This window comes from Osmia bicornis, unplaced genomic scaffold (assembly GCF_907164935.1).
Source record: "Osmia bicornis bicornis unplaced genomic scaffold, iOsmBic2.1, whole genome shotgun sequence".
Lineage (NCBI taxonomy): Eukaryota > Metazoa > Arthropoda > Insecta > Hymenoptera > Megachilidae > Osmia > Osmia bicornis.
Genome location: NW_025791266.1, coordinates 4,814 through 28,730, shown reverse-complemented (window position 1 = coordinate 28,730; position 23,917 = coordinate 4,814). Strand labels below are relative to the sequence as shown.

General features: G+C 40.8%; 1 protein-coding gene across 1 annotated transcript; it reads left to right on the top strand.

Annotated features, from left to right (window-relative positions):
- Positions 1-22,062: 22,062 nt before the first annotated feature.
- On the top strand, positions 22,063-23,613 carry LOC123988915. Its single transcript, XM_046289673.1, has one exon. The coding sequence runs from the start codon at positions 22,063-22,065 to the stop codon at positions 23,611-23,613; it is 1,551 nt and encodes a 516-aa protein (XP_046145629.1).
- The last annotated feature ends 304 nt before the right edge of the window (positions 23,614-23,917 follow it).

The following is a 23,917-nucleotide window of genomic DNA, read 5'->3' as shown; positions in this document are numbered from 1 at the left end:
TTTTGAGCTGATTCCTGTTTGCATAACGGGGTAGGGACCCATCTTGACTGCGTCTGTGATTTTGATTAGTGAGGGCGGAGTATGGCCTTTCTGATTGATACGGGACTCGGTCGCGCGGCGGGTCTAAAATCTGGCTTTGGCCGCATCTTTGTGGCTTAGCTCATTGCGTTCTGTTTCTTTTCTTTTCATTTTACTTCATTTTACGTTACTTAATTCATTATATTGTTGCACATTGTGCTTTGTTTCCTTGGCGCACGCTGCTACTTGTTGAGACTTAGTCATGCGAACTCTTTCTTTCTTGAGACGATACCTGTTGGATTGTTGCTTTGCTTCTGCAGGTGCTGGTGTCCGGTTGACGTTGAAGGATGATTGGGGGGGTTGGACTTGATTTGGACTGGACTAAGATGGGACATTAATTGATTGAGCCAATGGAGTTAATAGATTTGTCCACTAATTTCGTGAATGCTTACAATACGGGTAATCTGTTACTATTTTGCTGTATTATGTTACTAAATGATTTGATAGTTATTTATTTGTGAGGATATGTGATTTTGACATTCTGATTTTGATTAGTGCACTAATTTATATTTAACTATATCCGGCATTGTAATGAGATATTTGATATCCTGATTTGCTGCTAATTCTGAAATTGCTCAGAGTGGAGAGTAGCTAGTTGAGATAGCTGGTGATTAATTGTATGTTGATCCTAATTGATCAATCGTCTTTACGGATTATATTCCCTCTCTTATCAATTATATTGTAGTTAATCAATTGAATTCGGTGTTGAGGATTAAGTATTAACCGGGTAATTATTTGCTTAGCGTGGCAGAGTTTACATGGCCTCAATGGAATATGGTGTTTAAATATTGTGGTGCGTATTTATGTTAAATTTTTCTCTGTTTATTCTTCGGACAGGGTGTTCTAGCTATCTAAATTTATTATACTCATCATACTCTGACTTAACTATTGTTTTTCTTATTGTCAACTTAATTTCAACCCTATTCATACAGCAAGCTGGAACTTGACTTGGTTGTTATCTGGTTCCGATGCGACTGGTAAGTGGTCTGTCCTTGAAGTGATAGGAGTCCGGTGTCATGATTACTCTTACCCTACCGTTACTTCACTTTAATGTAGTGCAAGTTACTTTAGCTCATTTATTCTCGGAATTCTTATTGCGAATATTGTTAGTTTAGTACTATTTTAAAGGATATGCGAGGGGATACGGGTTCATGATGTTGTTTATTTTAGGAACCATGTTCAGTCGTATTTACACAGTGCGGCGTAGTTTTTTATTTTCATTTGAATAGTGGTATTGTTATGTCAATATAGCAATTGATGGGGCAGCTTTGTAATTGACTGCATGATATGCGTCTTGGGTTTGATCTGCCCAGAGGTAGAGGTGTACTTTCTACTTGTTGCTTTGGATTACTCTCTTTTGTTTATTGATCATTTTCTTGTTTTATTGTCGATTAAATTTCTCGTGCCGCTATAAGAACAATTCAATTTGATTAATTTGATTCAATTCCAGCTTCCGGAAATCTTCAAGCGAGCAATTGATTGTTTTATGGCTGTGTGCCTATATAGTTTTTTCCTCATTTATGTTTGATAGTTCATATACTGTCGCAGGTGTGTTCGACGTGGTGCGTCAAATTATAACGTGTTATAGATATAAACGCAAATAAGTTTGTTCTTTTCTTGTTAGCATTGCATTTGATCGATCCATTTGACTGTCTGGTCAATAGTCTTGCGAAGCTGGCTGGATTATAGGAGACAGATACTGATTTGAATTTCAAATTGGCGGAGTTGTATGGTTCATTGCTCACCGGGCTGATGGTTCTCTGGAGCGCCGCTGCGTTGCGTGTCGCTACCTGTCAAGAGCCAGGTTTCGGTTGAAGCGGATGAGAATTGCACGGTTATAAATTCGGCTGAATTTGATGAATAAATGGATCAAATTGCTAATTGTGTATTATTATTGTTCCCTGTACCTACCGGTCCTGCTAGCTCTGTTGGCGCGAGCAGCCTGCTGAAGCCTTGCTATGGTGGGCTATTAGACTGCTTAGTCGCTGTTTGAAAATTTTGATTTTGGCATATTAATTTTGGTTGTGAATATATAATTCTTCTGTCATTCTGGCTTTTCATTTTGATTCGGTCTAATGCCTCAGTTTCTTTCTTATCCGTTTATATATGTGGGGTGGAGTGTGGGAGAATGTGTTGACCTGCCCATTCTCTTTTTTGAGGTTTATCTAGATTTAATTAAGTTAAGTTTAATTTGATTTATTCTGATTTGGATCTGTATTCTGATTTGATTTGATCTGATTGACTGGTACTCTACTGTATTTATTTAGTATTATCTGTTATTATCATTGTATTTGGATCCGGATTACATGTTGCCCCTGTTGCCTGTTAGTTTGATTACACGCCCTGGCGGGAGAGTTGAGTAGTTTGTCGTCGCTTGTGACGGAAGGTGGGTTTTTCGCTGGATGGCGCTGTATGCCCTTCCTAGGCTGTGTAGCGGTTCCCAGGGCGTCTGGCGGCAGGTTGAGTGACTGAATGACGGTGATGCTTGATGACAAACGCTCTTGTCAGAGGACTCTGTATGCACTGCGAGCTTCTTTCATATGGTCGGATACCTGGGAAATGAAAGGGGTGACTTCGTATCCGTATTGCACTTTCTGGGGTTTGTGGCCCATTGTATGGGCTTGACCTTGGTTCTTCTGATGGGCGAGCTATTATTAGTTCTTATGACCGATTAACACCAGGTTATGGTATTTGAGTATTAAAGCACAACGGGTAGATCTCCGTATTTGCATGATGTGCTGGCATCTAGCCAATTGAATGATCCTGATCCTATTGTAATCTTTTGAATTGATGATTAATCTAACTCATCTATCCAGTTACTTGATTTAATTTATTTAACTTAAATTCAACTTCAACCTTGATTCTGGCTGTGATTTCGATTTCGGCTTCCCGGTGTCATCGAGATGTTGGATATGGTGTCGCACTTGATTTCGAAATGTAATTTGGCTCTGGCTTTCCTTACCCAACCATAAGCTTATTGGGTTAAACTGTGCTTCTTGTTACAATTACCCTCATTTATTCTTTATTCACTGCCTCATTGGCCATTGGCTCGGTTACCCCTTTTGTTCTGTGTGAATTATCTTAACAATGTTACTACTCACTTGGTTTGCTCTGATTGTGGGTCGACTCTGACACCGACCCTGGTTTGATTTGGCTGATTGACTGTAATTTTGACTTCGACCTGATTTTGGCTTTGATCGTGATTTTGATTGCGATTGATTTATTTGATTGGTTTCTGTTTGACCCGATCTGCCGTGACTATGAATTTGAAACTGATCTCGATTTCGTTCTGACTTCTATCCTGACTTCATTTTATTCCCCGTGATTCAATTTAAGTTATTTATTGTGTAAGTAATCCTGACTTAACCTACCTCATTTTGTTGGTTATCCTTCCTTATCATTTTGTTGGGGTGGGTGAAATACTGGGGATTCTTGGTCGGTGATACTGCCTGCTACTATTATTTGCTATTATTTTATTCAATTGCGATTTTGACCTTAATTTATTTGTCTGATTATGGTTACGATTAAATTTTATTATTTAATTAATCTATCTTGACTTTCTCAATCGGGTCTACTTATTATTTGCTGTTTATTATTTGCTGTATACTTGTTATTTTCGGGTGGTCATTAATAATCATTTGTTTCACTGTCTTAGTTAACACTTTTTACCTCAATTGTTTTATGGGTATTGGCAGGAATCATGGGGGAGCATTTGGAAATTTGTTCACTCGTTGTCTATACGTTCACTGAAGTTTGGTCGTCGCGGCCCTTGTGCGACGATCTATGTTTTTTATTTCTGTTCAATTATTCACCTCATTACATGCTCGTCATAATGATGTATAATTTGTGAGGATGGATGCTATCCATTTAACTGTACTTACCTCGGGTAATTCTTTGCAGCATTATTACTTAACGGTTCAATTGGTTGTTGTCATTTATGATATGGTTTTGTGGTGAATTTACAACAATTTATAATCCCAGTAGTCCATCTTTGACTTCACTTGGGCGGTGAGGAAATTTTACTTGATGTTGAGACTGGGTACAATTTGGACCAGCACTGGGGGTTAACGTCATAATAATTCGGCTGTAGCTGCGAGGCGCTTTGTGCTGGGGGTTACAGGGGTATATATCGTCTTGTTTATCGGTATCTACGCTATTTAGTCGCAGTAGTGTACCCTTCTCTTTTCTCTTGCTTTGTTCTTCTTTCTCCCTGAGTTTTCGGGAGCCTTATCTTAAGTTGTTCAGTCTGTCGGCTCGTCGATTTGGCTGCGCGCGGATGACTTTTAAGGGTGAAGCTTGACACGATCGCTCTATTTAATTCGGGGTCGGTGGCGGCTTTAACGATGGGCAGGGATGGCTGGATTTGTACTGATCTTATCCTTCATTTTTGATTATTGATAATTATTAATTAATTGGTTTATAAACTCTTATTGTCTTATGTGGTCTGCTAACCTGGATTTGGGGTCAATTCGGGGCCAGATTTTACTACTGTATCCTCGTTGCCCGCTGTTTCGGCTCTCTGGAGCATTGTGTGTGGCGACTGGGAGCTGTTTTATTCTCTTCTCTAATACCTTAGCTCGGTTACCACTGTTAACCTCTCTATCATCATATACTAAATGTATATTTGTGAGTGAGCTATTTGGCTTATACATTTATGAACGACTTTCTGCTTTAACTATTCATCTACCTATATATTATTATTACTTATTTATTTTATTTTATTTTATTTTATTTTATTTTATCCTGTTTTATTTTATTTATTTTATTTTATTTTACTTTATCTCCTATTACCTTCATTGTTCATCTTTGCGTAGTTTGGTAGCCTTTAAGGAGTCACTGGCCACGGGGTGGGATAGGGCATTATAGTATTTTATCGTTGCTCTGTATGGCTGTTTGCCCTGGTGATGTGCCTATGTGTTGGTTGGAGGATTTACCCCTGTCTCTTTATTAATCATTCATTTACTTATTGTTTTAGTCCTACCTTAGGTATGTTTTACTTACTTATTTATTTTAGCTATTTCATTTATCTATTTATTTATCTTATCTTATTTATTTTTATTCTATTACTTCATCTCTTATCTACTTACATTTGCCTTTATCTTAAGCATCTATCTCTTATTTTACCTTTAGTTTATTGGTAACTTAACCGTCTGCCGACCGCGGGGCGGGGCATGGGGTGGTGGTTATTTTCGCTCGTTTTGTGGGATCTTGACTACGGCACTCTGACTACGGCGCTCTGTCCATGTTTCACGGGGCAGCCTATTTTACTCACTTTTACTCATTTTACTCATTTTACTCATTTTATTCCGTTCTTACGGTTTTGTAGCACGATACACTCGGGGGTCTTATCCTGATATCCTGATACCCTGATTGCTATGATTGATTGTCGGCTGCTGACTGTGATTGGTCAATTAGGGTTTGATTTCATTGTGCACCGTTTTGTGGGGATCATGATCACTTGATTTTAGCACTAGTGACTGACCTCATTGTGTCAGTCGATCTATGGATTTCAGGAATATTAGCAGCGTAATTCATGTGATTTGGTTATAATTGTTTATTATTAACCATCTTGCTATTGTATCCGGGCTTGTTTCTGGGATTATTGGATTGAATTGATTGATTAATGGTGGTCTAGGTAAGATGAGGATATTCTCTGAGGTTTGTGATCCGATTGAGTTGTGCTATTATTTGGTTACTTGTGATCCCTATAATGGTGCTAACCTACTCCGTTGGTGTTGATATTGTAATTAAATATACACTTCTCTATATGCATTCGCGGGATGTGGATTTAGAAATGCGACATGCAATCATGTACCTGCAAGTTTTTCCTATCCTATTTTATTACTATAAATGTCTCCTTCAGGGTTTGACAGACTGTTTTGTTGCAATGGCGAGTCAGCGGGTGGTCCTGGCTGACCGAGCAGGTCGAGTGGTTTAAGACGTGAGGCCCTTGGTGGCAGGCTGGTTGATGGGACATTTATTGCTTTCCAAATAGGGGTCGAATTTTGGAAGCTTTAAATTTCTGAATCTCGACTTGGTGATCTTGGGCGGACGATTTGAACAACATGTAGGCAGTAAATTGTTTCCGGGCAGTTGATTGTTGTTTATTGACGCCTTGGTGTTGCCTGGCGTGTTGACCTCGGGACTTTATGATCTGGGTCCCAGTCGTTCTCTTTTCTTGTTACCATCTGTTTGGAGGCATGTGTTTAACTGCCTTTACCACTTTCACTCTTACTTTTATCTATTATTTACTGTCTAATATCCGGTACGACAAATTACAGCTGGCTTGGTTTATTTAATTTAATTCAATCCACGCTCGGTCCTTACCTGTGTCTTAACTCTTTGCTTCATACTAACTGAATATAATATAATTTGATTACTTTAACCTTGGTAATACTTGATGAAGTAGGTATGATTTGGGTATAATTATGTTCTCATCTAGATTTTGTTCTAGATTTAGTTAAATTTTAATCAAATTTTGATTTGATCCTAATTGATGCTCGCGGGTCGTTGCTGTGATTTGGACTTTCAATTCTGTTTCGATCTCGGGTCTATTTATGAACTCGATTTCAATTTCTTTCCTTGATCTTGAACTTATCTTAGTGGAATTCTGACTCATTTGATACCCATTTTGATTCTGTGGGGGTCTATTTCTAATGTATTCTAAATACGCGTTAATATAACATCTTCATTGAATTTTATTAATAAATCGGTTAAGTTAACTTATTCTATCATCAGTTTTTGACAGTTTGTGTTGTTTTCTGGTCTTTTGCAACTCAGTATTTTGATATGGGTATAATGTGCACTTGCAGTAAAGAGGTAAATTGCATTGTCATATCGTACGGTTATGATGCATTCCCCCCTTTCCATAATCTTATGTCTCTAATGCATCTCAATTCTTTTGTCTGATTTGTAGTTGGGAGTGGTGGGGGGCTAAGCTGATATCTTATCGGGTTATCAACAGTGCGGTTCGCCTGGCCGTCATGTTCCTACATCTCGCGTTTATGCATTCGTTTACAGATACTTCCATTCCCTACAGGCCCTCTCGGCTGCGATGCTTTCCCTCATTATGGTATTGACTTGGTTGTTATTTAGTCAGTTAATCATCCTGTCGGCTGATTTTATATTTATTTCTTTTTACTTTCTATGTTTGCATTTCTTAATGCTTGAATTAATTAAAAGATAGAGGTTATGCTGTGACTATCTAAACATATGATTTCTTGATATCGCTGTTTATTGATAAATGGCACTATGTTGTACTGTTCTTTCTTATGATAACTCATTAATTGTTGAGTTACTAATTATTTGTTTGATGATTTTACGTTATAATTGCGGTTAGATATTAAATTATGTAATTGCTGGTTTTATTCCATTTCATTATCTTAATTTTAGGATTTCATATTACTCTACTATACGCAGTGCTGTGCGCGCGTATTTGGTGTGATTTGATGTCTAGTCTATGTTTGTCCGTGTATAATTTGGTTTTTCGGCGTCTCTTACCTTAAGATTGGGACCTATATTAATTTTTTAGTCTGGGGTGAATATTTGAATTTATACTTCATATTGGAGCCTCGAATTGAATTAATTTCACGGCAAATTTATTTTATTTTATTTTAAGCTATTTTATAATCTCACCACTTTATTCAGTCGATTTTGGGGGGTGCTTGAGTTCAAGCTTACATCATTAATTGTTGCATATTGCACATTATGTTATATTTAATTGACATTTGTGTTTTCGGTTTTCGGTTTCGGGCTTGTTGCCTGATAGAATCTTAGGCGGTCGTGCATGTGCTGGATGCGGCTTGATTAATCATGATATTGAACTAGTTTGTGTTCCCAGTCTTGAAGGGGGTTTATCTTTATCTGGCTTACCTTTGCTTTATTGCTGCTGTTGATTCTGATGTTGATTGTGACTGAGGGATTGACCTTGGAGGTGAGTATGGTTATGATTTTGATTGGCTTCATATAAGTACCATTTTGATTTTACTTTGGTTTGATCACAGTCTCGGTTCTAATTCATTTCATTTAATTTGTCATCAACCCGGTCTATGTTTTTGTTTTGTCCTAGTATTGAGTCCGATTTTGTTTCAATTGCGATTCCAGCCTCGATTGATTCTATTTGATTTGGATTCTTGTCTAAATTTATTATTATTTGTTTAATCTATATTTCGTTTATTTATGATGATCTTGACTCAGTGGCTTGGTTGTCTTACTTTAGTTGATTTAATTGATTAATACTAATGGTTTTTCATGCATGGCTGAGTACGTCCGCATGGGACTGTTGGTGCCTATTTTAATGAATTATTTAATCTGCGCATTCACTTCATGCGTTTCTTGCTCTACTATTTTTTCATATTTTGTCTTACATTCCCTGTTCTGCTTTGTTTAATTTAATTATTATCTTAATTATTGCTTGCTGCCAACATTATTGTTACTATTAATCTCACTGCTATATTGTATTCGCCTACCTATTTATTTGTTTGATCTGCTTGTTCGGTTTGTTTTTTGCTTACTTTTCTTTACTTATACGGTAGTACAATGGTTGCTTTTGGCGATTGCAACGACATTGTGCTAATTATATGATTATTGAGTTCAGCAGTCCGCTTTTATGTTTTCTCAAATTGCGTTTTTTGTGGATTATTATCTTCTTGTTCTTACCTATCTCATAATCTATCTTATTGCTAATATCCTGATCTTCAGGTTAAGTCAGTTTTTCTGTTCTGTTTGTTCTGATGTGCCTGTTTTATTTCTATTTATTCACGGTATAACTTCTCTGTTCATTGGGCCATTCATCCTCCTCTACAAATTCAGGCCTCTACCAGGTCCTTAGATTTCTTTAGGCCTTCTGCCATTGTGTGTTGTTGGCGGGTTATATTTTTCTGCTATGTCTGGCGAACAGATGGAGCGGGCAACTTCGATCTTACTTTCTATTTTAAGTGCGATGCAAGGCGGTAAGGTATATGGTGAAATTGTCCTTGCCCCGTCCTTGACTTAGACTACAGGCTTGGGCGGTGGGGCATTAGCAACGTTGTTACTGCTGTTCCTTGTGGGTATTTTAGATTTTAGCCAGCCGGTTATTTGGGTACTTATTTATTATTTTACTATTTACTTTTTCGTTTCACTCTATCGCTTCATTATTTATTATTTTATTGATCATTTAAAGTGAGGGTTGGAACGTTAATGCCTTTATGGGTTTCGCTGCGCCAAGAATTTAGGATCTTTATCCTGAGTAGGTGTAGTCTCTTCCTCCCTTGGTCCTCCCTCTTTTCTCCTTCTTTTTCCTTCCTCCTCTGCCTTATTATATATTATATATTATTAGGCTTCTTCATAAATTTGTTATTTTATCTTGCTTATTTGGTGACAATTTCGATTTCGATTTCAGGCTTCTCTATCATTATGAGGTCGGTTGAAGGTGGATCAGATTTGACTGATTCTAGTCGAATGTATGGATATAATTTATGATTTTAGCATTGGTAACGATCGATATTAATCATTTTCACTCCAAGTGCTTGGACTTAAGCTTATACTCCTCATCTCGTTGTATATTTCTTTATGATCTTCACCTATTCTGCTGGACTTGGGAAGGCTGAATTGTATTTGTATGTCTACTGTACGGCTACACGCATGGGGTTAAACCTTAAACTGCCTTTGAACTTAATTTCAATTGTCTTTATTTATTTATTTTGTTTTTAGTTGGACCTTATTTCGATTCCGTTTTCGATCTAAATCTAAATTGCTTCTGATTAATTTCATTTCGAGTTCGGTTTGTGTTTTGATTTCAATTGAAGATTTGATTCAGTCACTCTAATTGGGTTTTGATTTAAATACGATGATATCTTGTCTTTGCTTTACCTTACTTTCTATTATTCTGAATCAATGCTTCAATCCCGGGATGAATTGACTGCGCAGTGCACGACACTGATTGAGGCTTATTATATATATTCTGTACGATTGTGTATGGCTGGTTGTGATTATATTGGATATCTCTTGTACCTTGTTTTTCCGCATGATTTTGGCTATTCCACTGGGCTTTGCATGTCGCCTTGCAGGACATTATATTTTCCGCGGTGTTCATTTATATTTAATTATTTGCAACCTGTTTTTAGGTATGTATTTAATTATTCACATATTTGACTTGTATTATATGCCGTCTGAGCATATTTATGATTCCCTTGGCTCCCTGTCCCTTAGTAATGCCTGTCAGTCCCTATTAGGTATATAAATCTTTTTTATTACCGCCCTGAGTGTTAGCAGGGTCCACTCACTTGCTATATGCAAACGCAAATTTAAATTTTTATTCATATTAGAAACGGTGGGGAGAGATTTATGATGTACAAATTGCCCTTCTTTTGATTAAAGGTTTAAACAGTGATACATTGTAGGGCGAATTGATTATTATCGTTGTCTTGGGCGACGTTGGCGGTGATTCTAATTTAATCTTAATCTCGATTTAATTGATTTAATTAATTTCATGGCGTTTGGGCGTCGATATCAACTCTTGTCTTGGTAATGGTTGAATTTAGTTGCCTTCTGCCTTCGATCTCAGTTGTTTTGATGCTGAGTACGGTTGTCCCCGATTTATTTAATGCCTTATCTGGCCCCGATTTCTGATTATTGACTTAATTATTTTAGCTTTTCTTGTTTCCTGGTTTCAACCTACTTGTTCTTCCCTTGATGAATAAATGGATCAATTGCTAATTGTATATTATTATTGTTCCCTGTACCTACCGGTCCTGCTAGCTTTGTTGGCGCGAGTTGCCTGCTGAAGCCTTGCTATGGTGGGCTATTAGACGACTTAGTCGCTGTTTGCGGAGATTTTGATTTTGGCATATTAATTTTGGTTGTGAATATATAATTTTTCTATCATTCTGGCTTTTCATTTTGATTCGGTCTAATGCCTCAGTTCTTTCTCTCTTATCCGTTTATATATGTGGGGTGGAGTGTGGGAGAATGCGTTGACCTGCCCACTCTCTATTTTGAGGTTTATCTAGATTTAATTAAGCTAAGTTTAATTTGATTTATTCTAATTGGGTTTGTACTTTGACCTGATTTGATTTGATTGTGACTTTACTTTATTTACTTAGTATTATCTGTCATCGAATTTTGAATTTTGAATCCGGATTACATATTGTTCTTGTTACATGTCAATTTGACTGCACGTCCTGGCGGGAGAGTCGAGTAGTTTGTCGCTGTTTGCGACGAGCGGCGGCTTTCTCGCTGGATGGCGCTGTATGTCCTTCTTAGGCTGTATGGCTGTTTTCAGGGCGCCTGGCGGCGGGTTGAGTGACTTAATGGCGACGATGTTTGATGACAAACGCTCTTGTTAGAGGACTCTGTATACGCTGCAAACTTCTTTCATATGGACGGACACCTGCGAGGGTGGAAGGGGTGACTTCGTATTCGTATTACACTTGCTGGGGTTGATGGCCCATTGTATAGGCTTGACCTCGGTTCTTCTTTGGGCAAGCTATTATTGGTTATTATGACCGATCATCATCAGGTCATGATACTCGAGGACTGAATCATAACAGGTAGACCTCCGCATTTGCACGGTGTGCTGGCGTCTAGCCAATTTTAATGATCCCACTGTAATTCCATTGCAACCCCTTTTTGAATTAATGATTAGCCTTAATCCATTTATTTAGTTACTTAATTTATTCTAACTTTAATACTGAGTTTGACCCTGATTGATTTACTTTAACTTAAGCCCCGATGCTGGCTGTAATTTAATTTTGGCTTTCCGGTGCCATCAAGTTGTCCGACATGTGTTGCACTTGATTTCGAAATTCAATTGTTTTGGCTGATTTGATTTGGCGTATCCTTACCCTGTCACAGGCTTGACTGAGTTAAGCTGTGCTTCTTGCTACAGTTATCCTCACTTACCCTATATTCACTGCCCCATTGACCATTTGGTTTGGCTACCCCTTTTGTCCTTTGTAAATTACTTTAATAATGTTACTACTTACTCGGTTTGCTCTAGAGGTGAGTCGACCCTGACACCGACCCTGGTTTGCCAATTTGCCAGTTAGCCAATTGATTGTAATTTTGCTTCGATCTGATTATGACTTTGATTGTGACTTCGATTACGATTGATTATTTTTCGGTTTCTGCTTTGACGTGATTTACCGTGATTCTAAGTCCGAGACTGACCTCGATTTTGTTCTTATTTTTATCTTGACTTCATTTATTCCCTACCATGTGATTTAACTTAAGTTATTATTATTGATTAATCTTGATTTGACTTACCTTAAGTTGCTGATATCATCCTACTCGTTCCTTATCATCTTGTTGAATGAGATACTGGGGTCAATTCTTGGCTGGTGATACTGTCTGCTGCTATTATTTTGCTAGTATTTTATTTAATTCTGATTCTGACCTTAATTTGTTTGTTTGATTATGATCATGATTTAAATTATTGTTTGGTCAATTAATTGTTACGTCCGGGCTGGATTTTCACCAACCCGACCTTGCGTTCCTCATCGGGTGCGTAGCACTTGAAAGTATTCCACGTGAGGGATGCAAGGAAGGGTCTGATTTTTCTAAATTTTCCGTTTCTGTTCGCGCTCCTCCGATCTCGTGCTTCTTCGTCGGGTGCGTATGCACGTGAAGGTATTCCACACGAGAACACGAGAGAGGAGTTTGAGATTTAAATTGACCTTTCTTTTCCTTTTTACTCTTTTATTTCATTTCAATAGCTACTTTCCAGTATACCTAATTTGTGTGCCTCGGCAGTGCGACGCACTTGGAAGTATCCCAGGCGAGGAACACAAAGAAGGCTATATTTGGCTCTTTCAAATAATATAAACTAATCTTCCTTGGGACGATTGCCGTTGGAACTACGTTGAAAATGTATCGAAATTCGAAACCGTTGAGGTCAAGGAGAGGTATCATAAACATCCTTCACCGCGCGGTTAAGCAGTGCGACGCACATGGAGGAATCCCAGCTTAACTGCGCAGAATAAAGAAAACGCGATTTTCGCCCCATTTTACAAGCGGATACCTCTCATACCTGTAAAGCATGCGTCAGCCGTCCCTTCCATGGGAAAATGAGTGTCATAAAGGATGAGAGTGATTTGTTTGAAATGTTATAAAATGATCTGAATGGAATGAAAAGCGAGGTTTGCGTGACAACCACTGAGAGGTTGAAACGTCGACGAACGTTTAGGAACGTTCGAGACAACGGTCGACGGGGATCGTAAACGCGTATTGTCACAAATAGGCAACAAAAACTGCCAAGCAATGTTCTGGAACGAATTCCAAGAACATGTTAACGGATATATGTATATTATTCGATATGCGTGAGCTTATGAAAACGCGAATAAAATGTTCGCGAAACTAATTGAAATTAAAACATCAATCTCTTTGTCACGGAAGCCGGGAAACGCGTGTAATAAAACAAACATCGATTATAAAAATACCTCGAATGAATCAAAAAGCCCTAATACTATTATTACGAATATTATTGCGAATATTATAGTAATTGACATAAATAAAATGTTAATCGACACCAGAGATTCGTTTGTACCGACTTCGTTAATTAATTGAAAGCGAATAAGATTAAATTAAAGCATTTGGAAGATTCTAGAAGACATAGAAATTGCGACGCACTAAATTCATGAAGCGCTGTAGGGGTAAAAGAGAAAGATGGTCAACTATTAGACAGAGTCAGAGGAAGGTCAGGGAGGGATGAGAACTCGGGAAACGCGCCTAGACGAAACCAATACGCGCGGGCTCTCCCCTTCGACACGTACCCCGATTTGCCAAATGATGTCCCCACTTTGGGCCCATGATCGCGGGTCGAACCCTGAGATACGATCGCTTGACTGAGGCAAATCACTCTTCGTCGAAGAATCGCAAGGTGTGTGACGGGGAGCCCGTGTCCGCGTAGAGACAGAGTTGTCTACGGTATCGCGAAATCTGATTGCTCGGCAAAGTTCCTCCGTGTAACGAGGCAGAGTGTCGGGAGAGTTTCAATTCGCGGTTATCGTGTCAAAGACTCATACGGATACGTAAAATCTTTTCACACTTTTCAATTATCTATCTTTTCTCTTTCATTTTAAATCGTCCGAAAATTAATTATATTCCTTTTCCGCGCCGTATTGTTTTCTGTCAATCGTATTTCGTAATCCGTAACGCCGTAACGAAGGCTCAAACGCGAACGCGTAGTGCGTGTGCAATTGGTTCTCATCCTCTCTTCGATTTTCCAGATTTCAGACCATCATCAGAGTATTAAAAACCCAAACTTATTGCAAATATTGTATTACATCGAATTGGTGAGTTGCACATTTTATATCTTCGTTAACACAACGAATCTGGTGTCGAGTGAGGGCAAAACGGCAATCTGAGGGACAGTTAGTCGCGGAAGTATCCGACTAGATTGTTCCGTTCAAAATACGAGGTAATCAATAAAATCATTTTTCGTTTACACGAGCGTGAAGACGGCCCACGAGACTGTTAGTCCTGGAAGTATCCTACTGGGACCGTCCTTTTTCGGATCGTAGAAAAATATAAACAAAACACCGAAGTTCGAATCGTGATTTTTAAAGTCAACAGTTTTGTCAATTTTCTGTTAAAGCTTCATTTCAAGTAACTACATTGATCTAATATTCATTCTAACCTGTTATTTTCTAATTCTCTATTCATATATTTCATACAGCTCGTACACATTGTAAAACAACTATTTTTGTTGTAATTATTTTTCTTACAATTATACACATCTTACCCATATTTAAATTTTTAATCATTCGCATTCAAACACCCCTAACATTTCCTTATTAATACGTCTACCTTCCTGCACGAATTCACACGAGGGGCCCGTATGGGACTAGAGCATTGACGAACTCAATACAACAACTTCTGAATCTTATTATAAAACTTAAACGATTCTTTTTAATTGTTCCGATCGTTAACGACCTAACATCGTCGAGCGCGATCGGGACTGGTGGCAGCGAAAATACCGTCCTGATCCGTATCAATCATCAAATTTTCTAATTCAATAAATCTTCTTCTTTCTTTCTTTCTTTCTTTTTCCTTTTATATTTTGTACGTCGCGCGCCGTATCACTCGCTCGCGACGTAACAAAATTTTTGGTGGCAGCGGTGGGATACTTTTCAATGCTCGTTCGTTGGAATTTGTGCAATTAGGTGTTTGAATTTTTAAAGTGTCAATATTTTTGAAAGTTATTTCTGACCGATTCGAACTTCGAGTGCGGTAATTACGGGAAAACTGATATAGATACCCCCTTTTGCCACACTTCACTACGCATTGTGCCAATAAATTTATATATATTTGCGGTGTTATATTTTGTGTTACAATTTGTATATTGTGTATTTCATTTATGTGTGTTATGTGTGATAATTGCTCATTATTGAATTTATAATTGAATCTGATCCGATACTAATATTTCTGATTAACCGTATTTTGTCACATTTATCTATTTATTTATATTTATTTATATTTATTTATTTATTTATTTTTCTGTTTCTGTTTTTCTACTTGGTGTTTTCTGTTAGAGGTTCATTTTCAAAATTACTGATTTTTTTTTTTTGGATTTATCAACACAATTTTTGTCGATTTATTATCAATTACATCTTATTAACTATATATTCGTCTGATTAGTGAGCAGTTATCACGTAAATTGAATATTATATCTCATATTGATTTCTGTGTTATTTTTCATACATATATTTTGTGTATATTTCTTTTGTATATTTCTCTGATATATTTTTTTTTACAAAAATGCCGAATTCTAAAGAGGTAGGCCCTGCCAAAAGCACGGCTATCGCAGGTCCTAGTAGAAGTACGGGTATTTCTAGTTTATTAGAAGGAACTAATACCGGGGAGGGTAACGAGTCAATTTTCACAGCTTCGGTAATAGAAAGTTTCGCCGTTCAGCAGGCCGTTCAACATGTGCCGGTTTTTGACGGGAAAAATATCCGATTAAGGGATTTTCTTGCTGAAGTAGAATTTAACGCGGAAAGTCTCCCGATATCAGCAATGCGTGGTTTTGTACGACTCGTAGTCTCTAAATTAAGAGGAGAAGCTCGCGATAGCGTCCACGGATTAAAATTCGAGACCGTTTCAGAACTGGTGAAACACTTAAAACGTCGTTTTACCTCGGATAGAACGTATAACGATTATTACTTTAAAATCGCCACCGTTCGTATGTATCGAGACGAATCCGTCTACGCGTTCTACGACCGTATTCGAGCTTTATTGGTCGGGATAGAAGATTTTATTAAGATCGAATATAAAGGCCGAGCAGCTGATATTATGGAACCCGTAACGGCTACCGCGCTTAATGCATTTCTTCGCGGGTTACCGGACGAAATAGGCCGAGCCGCGCGAGCGCGAGACCCGAAAAGGTTAGTAGACGCGCTAGATATCGCCTTAAGAGAAGAAACGCGCTTAAAAGATGGACCGTCCACATTGTATGATTACTACCGTCCATCCCATGAACGTAGTGATGATTATGATTACCGATCTCGTTACTATGACAGCCCGGATAGAAATCGAAGCTACGCGTATCCTAGATACAGCTCGCCGATACGAGCACCGGAAACGTCGCGTAACATCTCGTATTCGCGAGATAGAACACCGAGTCCTGTTCGGATATTGCACAGGAGAGAGTTGACCGCAGAGGAACGAACGTGCCCGTGTTGCGCGCATCCTCAGCGCATGCATACGAGATCGAGCATGCAAGCAGACGATAGACGAGAAAATTCACCTGTAGGAATGCGTGATTCGAGACCGCGTACATCACCTCCGCGCGAGCCGACGGCCGGACCATCGGGCCGAAGGTCACCGTCACCGGAAGTAAGAGGGTCTTTAAACTTGAACACGACTCGTCGTACCGACGCGACGACGAGCCGTCAATCTCCGGAGCGTCGTCCACAGGTGAAATTCCAGTAGAGACCGTACTCGCAATAGAAACGAAACGCGACACTCCGATAGTAAAATTGTCATCTAAAGATTTTCGAATGAAAGAGGCGCATTTCTTGATAGATACCGGTGCAGAAATCAATCTGATAAAATTAGATACGTTGCTTATGAACGTTCCAATAGCTACGCATGAGGCTACGATAATAACGGGAATTACCCCACAAAAAGACAGAACAATCGGGACCGCGACAATCCATTTACAGGGAAAACCAGTTCGTTTTCACGTTATACGCTCAGATTTTCCACTAAACACTAACGGAATCTTAGGGCAGGAATATCTTCGCCAGGAGCAAGCCGAAATTTCGTTCGCGAACAATACATTAGTCACGAGCACAGACCCGGTTCGTCCAATTAGATTCGTCGATCAACGTTCACTAGATTATCGCGAAAGGCGTAAACTAGAACCGCGTACATATCTTATAAAGGCTCGTACAAGACAACCTATCGCGATCGATGTCGTTAATGATAAATTAAAAGAAGGTTATTTGCCGCGTTTAACGACAATTGACGGCCTGTATGTCGGCGAAGCTGCTGTTTCGGTTAACAACCAGGGCGTGTGCCATGTATTAGCAATAAACTCGCTCAACCAAGACCTTGAACTTACAGTACCTGCACAGGAACTGATACCTTTCGATTATCATTGCTTTCCGGAAGAACAAGACGATTCCGATACCGATAGCAAACCTAATGTAGCGACTGATAGAGTTACCGAAATTTTAAGTAAACTGCGTCTAGACCATTTAAACGATGAAGAGCGCGAGCATGTAGAAATGCTAGTTGAGGAATTTCCTGAACGTTTTCATCTTCCATCCGATAAATTACAGGCTACTAACTACATAAAACATAATATACCGACAATAGACGACATACCACTAAACACTCGACAATACAGATTCCCGCCTATACACAAACAAGAAATAGAACGACAGATCCTGACTAAATTATCAAACGACATTATTACTCCTTCAAATTCACCCTACAACTCTCCTCTGTGGATAGTACCCAAGAAACCAGATTCGAAGGGAAACCCACGTTGGAGAATGGTAATAGATTTTCGTAAACTAAATGAGAAGACAATAGGTGACGCATATCCTTTACCGAACATTACAGAAATATTAGATCACATCGGAGACGCACAGTACTTTTCTGTTTTCGATTTAGCTAGCGGGTTTCAGCAGATCGAAATGGATCCCAAGGATCGCCATAAAACAGCCTTCAGTACACCAAATGGGCATTACGAATACATTCGTATGCCCGAAGGTTTGAAAAACGCGCCAGCCACATTCCAACGGCTTATGGACCAGGTTTTGCGCGGGTTACAAGGGATCGAGGTTTTCGTATACTTGGACGATATAGTCGTTTATGCGAAAAATTTAGAACAACACGGGAAGAAAGTTCGACGTTTATTCACACGTCTAGCCGAAGCCGGATTAACTTTGCAACCCGATAAGTGCGAATTTCTTAAGACCGAAGTCGCGTACTTAGGACATGTTATTAGTAAACGTGGAGTCCGACCTGATCCTAAAAAGATCGTTGCCGTTAAAAATTTTCCGCGGCCAAAGAACGCGAAAAATATTAGACAATTCCTAGGCTTGGCGGGTTATTATAGACGCTTCATCGAGAATTTTGCGGAAAAGTCAAAACCTCTTTCCGATCTGTTGAAAAAGAACGTACCTTTTATTTGGGGAAAGGAACAGAAAAAGAGTTTCGTCGCGTTAAGAAAAGCACTGTGTCGCGCGCCGATTTTACAATATCCCAATTTTGATAAACCATTCACTTTAACTACAGACGCTTCAGATTTTGCAATAGGAGCCGTTTTGAGTCAAGAGAAAGAGGGCCATGATTTACCGGTAGCATACCTTTCTCGCACTTTAACTAAACCGGAACGGAATTATTTTACTACCGAAAAGGAATGTTTAGCCGTTTTATACGCGGTATTACATTTTCGACCGTATCTTTACGGTAGGAAATTTAAATTAGTGAGTGACCACGAGCCGTTGAGGTGGATAAATTCAATTAAGGATCCCGGTCAACGTTTAGTACGTTGGAGATTGAAATTACGGGATTACGAATATGACTTCGCGCACAAACCAGGGAAATTCAATACTAACGCTGATGCCCTGTCGCGAAACCCCGTTGTCGTAGATGAATTAAACACCTCAGACGATTTCTCGCTTGATTCCTCTTCAGATGAGGGGCAGCCTGCGAGCCTCTCGGGCATGGAAGAATCCCTCCAGGCTGCCTCCCTCACGGAAAAGAGTGAAGCGCCCTCGGTTATTAAAGCGATTAAGGGATTCTTACGTACGAATGCTCTTGTCAAATCAAACAACGCGCGTCGTGCTACTAAGCCCAAAGTCGTTTTACCGGTTACGGATTCACCTGAAACATCCGGTTCCGAATTAGAGCCTGCGATTGTCAAACGGAGGGTAGGAAGACCGCTAGGATCAAAAACAAAACCGAGACCTCCACCTACTCATGATCCGGAAGCCATCTCCACTCGAACTCGGCTCAGATCTTCAGACAAACCAATGGCTCAACCTTCATCCACTACACCTCTCTCATTACCGAAACCTGCCATTACAATTACTTCAGATACTTCAACAGACGTAGCTTCAGACAGTGATACATCCGACGTCGATTCAGATGCGTCCGAACCACCGATTTTCGTTCGCCGTAGGAGCGTCCTACCGAGCTTGGGGTCATGCCCGAGAGCACTGGGAGTACCCCCGACCTCAGGACTCGAGCCGGACCTTGCCAATGTCGACTCTGATAAAGAACTTTTTAAAACACCTTATTCAGATAGCGATCATGAATTCTTTGACTTTTCACCCGACAAAGAAAATCTATCTACGCAAGTCGCTAAAAATACAGACGCAGAGACTGACGTTGACAACTTACACAAACACTTAGACGACTTAACGCAACAGACGCATGACGTTACACAGGACACTATAATATACAGACCTCAACACCGATCACAATTACCTGCTACTCCTCCATCCTTACCGCCAATAGCCGTATCAACACCACGAAATAAAACAATCTCAAAACCAAATCCACCGACCCAGGATGAAAACACTCTAGTGCAAACCGACGTGTTACCACACGCTCCCTCCGCGAATATATTTATGGATTCAGAGGATCTATACTCGGATCCGCCTCGAAAAATAGAAGTTCCAAAAACAGTAACTTTTGCTTCAGAAAACTTGACCTATTACAGGGACAATTACGTGCATTTTCTTAGTAGTGATTTACGACTCGCACCAGTAGGCGAATTGCTCGTTGATATCGGCGTAATAGACCTCGAAACGCTAAGAAAATCGGAATTGGAACCGGGCAGTATAATAGTAACAGACCGCGGTAAAAATAAAATTTTTAGCATCGTATTACAGAAGAACTCTAGTGACAATCCTTCGGTCGCGACATTGGAATCAGTCATACGGAAGCTCAAGTTAAAGTTATCCGATTTGAACTTGAATACTTTCAGGATTTCGCGATTCGACGACCTTACCGATGCGTTACCGCAGGACGTATTACCCGGAATACTAAGGAAAATTTTTAAAGATTCCGACGTAAAGATTACCCTTTGCTACGGGCGCGTGCAATTACCACCTAGCGAGATCCGAAATGAAATCATCGCGGAAATGCACGGGAGCCTCGTAGGCGGTCATAAGGGGTTAACGAAAACCTATCAACGAGTACGCGAAAGATTCTACTGGCCGAATATGCGTGCTCAAATAGAAGAGTACATACGACAATGCACGAGTTGTCAAACGCAAAAGATTTCGAGGAACAAAACACGCGAACCTATGGTTATTACTGATACACCCGTAGAACCGTTCGCGAAGGTAGCAATAGACACTGTCGGGCCTCTTCCGACTACACCTGATGGAAACAGGCACATCCTCACAATGCAAGACAGCCTCACAAAATTTTGTATAGCAGTTCCGGTGCCTAATGTTAGGGCAGATACCATAGCTCACGCATTAGTAACTCATCTTATTTTACAATTCGGTACACCAAAAGTCATTTTATCTGACAGAGGTACCAGTTTCCTGAACAAAGTATTTTCTACCATGGCGAGAATGTTTGGCATTCAACACATAACCACTTCCGGTTATCGACCTCAAACTAATGGTGCCCTAGAACGTAGCCATGCGGTACTAGTAGATTATATTACCCACTATCTTGGTGATTTCGATGACTGGGATAGATTAGTCCCTTTCGCAATGTTTGCATATAACACCTCCGTGCACGAGGGTACGAAGTTTACCCCCTTCGAGCTAATTTATGGAAAACGTGCACGATGTCCTACAGCATTTTCTGCAAATGACGACCTTCCGACTTACGACGGATATATACGCGACTTAAATGACCGTTTGAGCGAAATGCAGGAAATCGCAGGAAGTAACTTACATCGAGCAAAGATCAAATCGAAATCATATTATGATGCAAGAGCGCATCCATTCAAAGGTCAAGTTGGGGACATGGCATATGTCCTGGTTGAGCCAAGGGTAGGGAAGTTTGGCAAACGGTACCACGGTCCCTACGAGATAATAGAAATTACACCAAAGAATAACGTTGTGTTAAAGGATAAAATGGGCAACTTTTTTTCTAGGCATTTAGATAAATTAAAATTCTGGAAGACAGGAAAGACTTGAAACTATGCACAGTCGGCTTTCTGCTCGAAATTTAGAACCAGATGATTCGACGAAGGGACAACCAAGACTCCGTGGAAGGGTCGACTGATGCATTGCGATTTATTTGTACATTTTCTTTACAGGAGCGGCTCGAATAATCAATGTACCAGCGTTAATGATTTTTCGTTTCCTTCATGTTAATTTCGCGAATATTATCTATGTATCTTGCGTCCTTTATAGCCGAACACGATGACGACATATCGAGCCAGGAAGGAGGAAAACCAGGGAAGGCGCGTTTTCGTGGCCAACTTGGCCCCGTTTACGCGAAAAAAACCTGCTGATGAGGATTTTCAAGGACTATCATCCGGAGCATGCGGTTATTATCCGTAAGCCGACCGGAACGATGGCGTTTGTGACCTTCCCATCCTGCGAGGAAGCTATGGCGGCCATCCGATGGGCTAAGGATACCTGCCCGACGCTGCATAAGCGGAAACTGACGGTGAAGGAGGCAGATCCATGGCACGAAGCGAACTTGCTGCAGCCAAGGCCGCGGCCAGATCCGTTTCCGGGTTGGGAGCGCCCTTACTCCCCTCCGTTGCCGACGGAGGTAGTAACCCGCATCGCTCGCTTCCTCCAGTTCAAGGATCGTGCACGCATGGAGTGTGTGTGCCGGGGTTGGAGAGCAGGAGCTCTCGCCTCGTATTCGACCATCCACGATTTTGACCTGCAGGATTGGCGCTGGCCCGAATATCAATTTGGTAGGCGAATGACGACCGACACCTTCTATTGGGCTATCAAAAGGATGGGCCCCTATATCGACAGCCTACGCCTATTCGATCGAGCGGTGACTGGCAACCTTAGCCCCCAGGCACTTGCTATCGCTGTAAGAGGTTGCCCCTTCTTAACAAACGTCGATTTATCCGGAGCAACGATCCGTCCTCCCGCGATACGCGACTTAATTCCGATAGCCGCGAACTTGCGAAGGATTTCTTTGGGACCCTGTCATGGACGCTTGGATCCGGAGTTGACGGGGTTGCTTGGAGCGGCGACGCAGCTCCTGGATTTCGAGGCGAAAGCAACGGAGTTCCGGGGGAAGTCGTTGCTTCAGGTGACCCCGGCACTCAGGACCTTGCGGCTCTGCCAGTGTCCGTCGGTGCTTCCGACGCCGTTAGCAGGCGCATTAGGTCGATTAAGCGCTCTCGCCGCTCTCGAGCTCTCCCACTGCGACGGACTGACATCAGAAGAGCCATTGCATCAGCTTGTTGCAAATCAGGCTCTCCACACCACCTTGGAGGACCTAAGGATCATTGGAATAAGTTTCGATCCTATTATGTTAGATCCGGAGCTAGAGGATATCGAGGTGCCGGAAGACCTACAAGCACCGTACGTAGAGCTGAACATAGGACCAGCGAATGCGGGAACTTCGTTAGCGGAGGCGTTCACTCGTCTCCATACCCTGCATCTGCGTTTCTGCGGTTGGGTGTCGAATTCCCTACTAGTCCAAATTGGGGAACACTTGAAAGAACTTGAGCGATTGGATCTGTCAGGTTGCTCTAATATACGCGGGCAGTTCGCCCTGGAAGAACTGGCGACGTTACATAAACTGAGGGAAATACATTTGTGCAATCTGCACCCTTCGGTAGGCATTCAACCCCTAGGGTCAATAAGGACCTTGCAGGAGGTCCAGTGTAGGGACTCCTCTGGAATAACCGATGAAGATGTGTGCCAAGTGGTAAGGGGTTGCCCGGCTCTTACGCGCCTTAACGTCGAAGGTTGCCAGGGGGTGACGCAACAAACCGTTGTAGGCGCTACCGAAATAGTACGCCGAGAAGGAAGATCCGCTGTGTTGAGCTTGTGGGTGGGCGAAACGGGCGCTGATCGATTCGCGAGGGTCCGACAATCCCTATTGCTTCGGGTTTTCTTCGATCGGGCGTATCAGCCTATTTTAGCGTAAACGCGGGAGGGCGGACGCGTCGCGTTACCACCACGCGTACGCACCCCCACATTGCCGGGGACGGCAATGATTCTAAGGGGGGGGTATTGTTACGTCCGGGCTGGATTTTCACCAACCCGACCTTGCGTTCCTCATCGGGTGCGTAGCACTTGAAAGTATTCCACGTGAGGGATGCAAGGAAGGGTCTGATTTTTCTAAATTTTCCGTTTCTGTTCGCGCTCCTCCGATCTCGTGCTTCTTCGTCGGGTGCGTATGCACGTGAAGGTATTCCACACGAGAACACGAGAGAGGAGTTTGAGATTTA

Bases quoted from the DNA above. Each gene is read 5' to 3' on its own strand.
- LOC123988915 (XM_046289673.1), top strand. From the start codon at position 22,063: ATGGCGTTTGTGACCTTCCCATCCTGCGAGGAAGCTATGGCGGCCATC.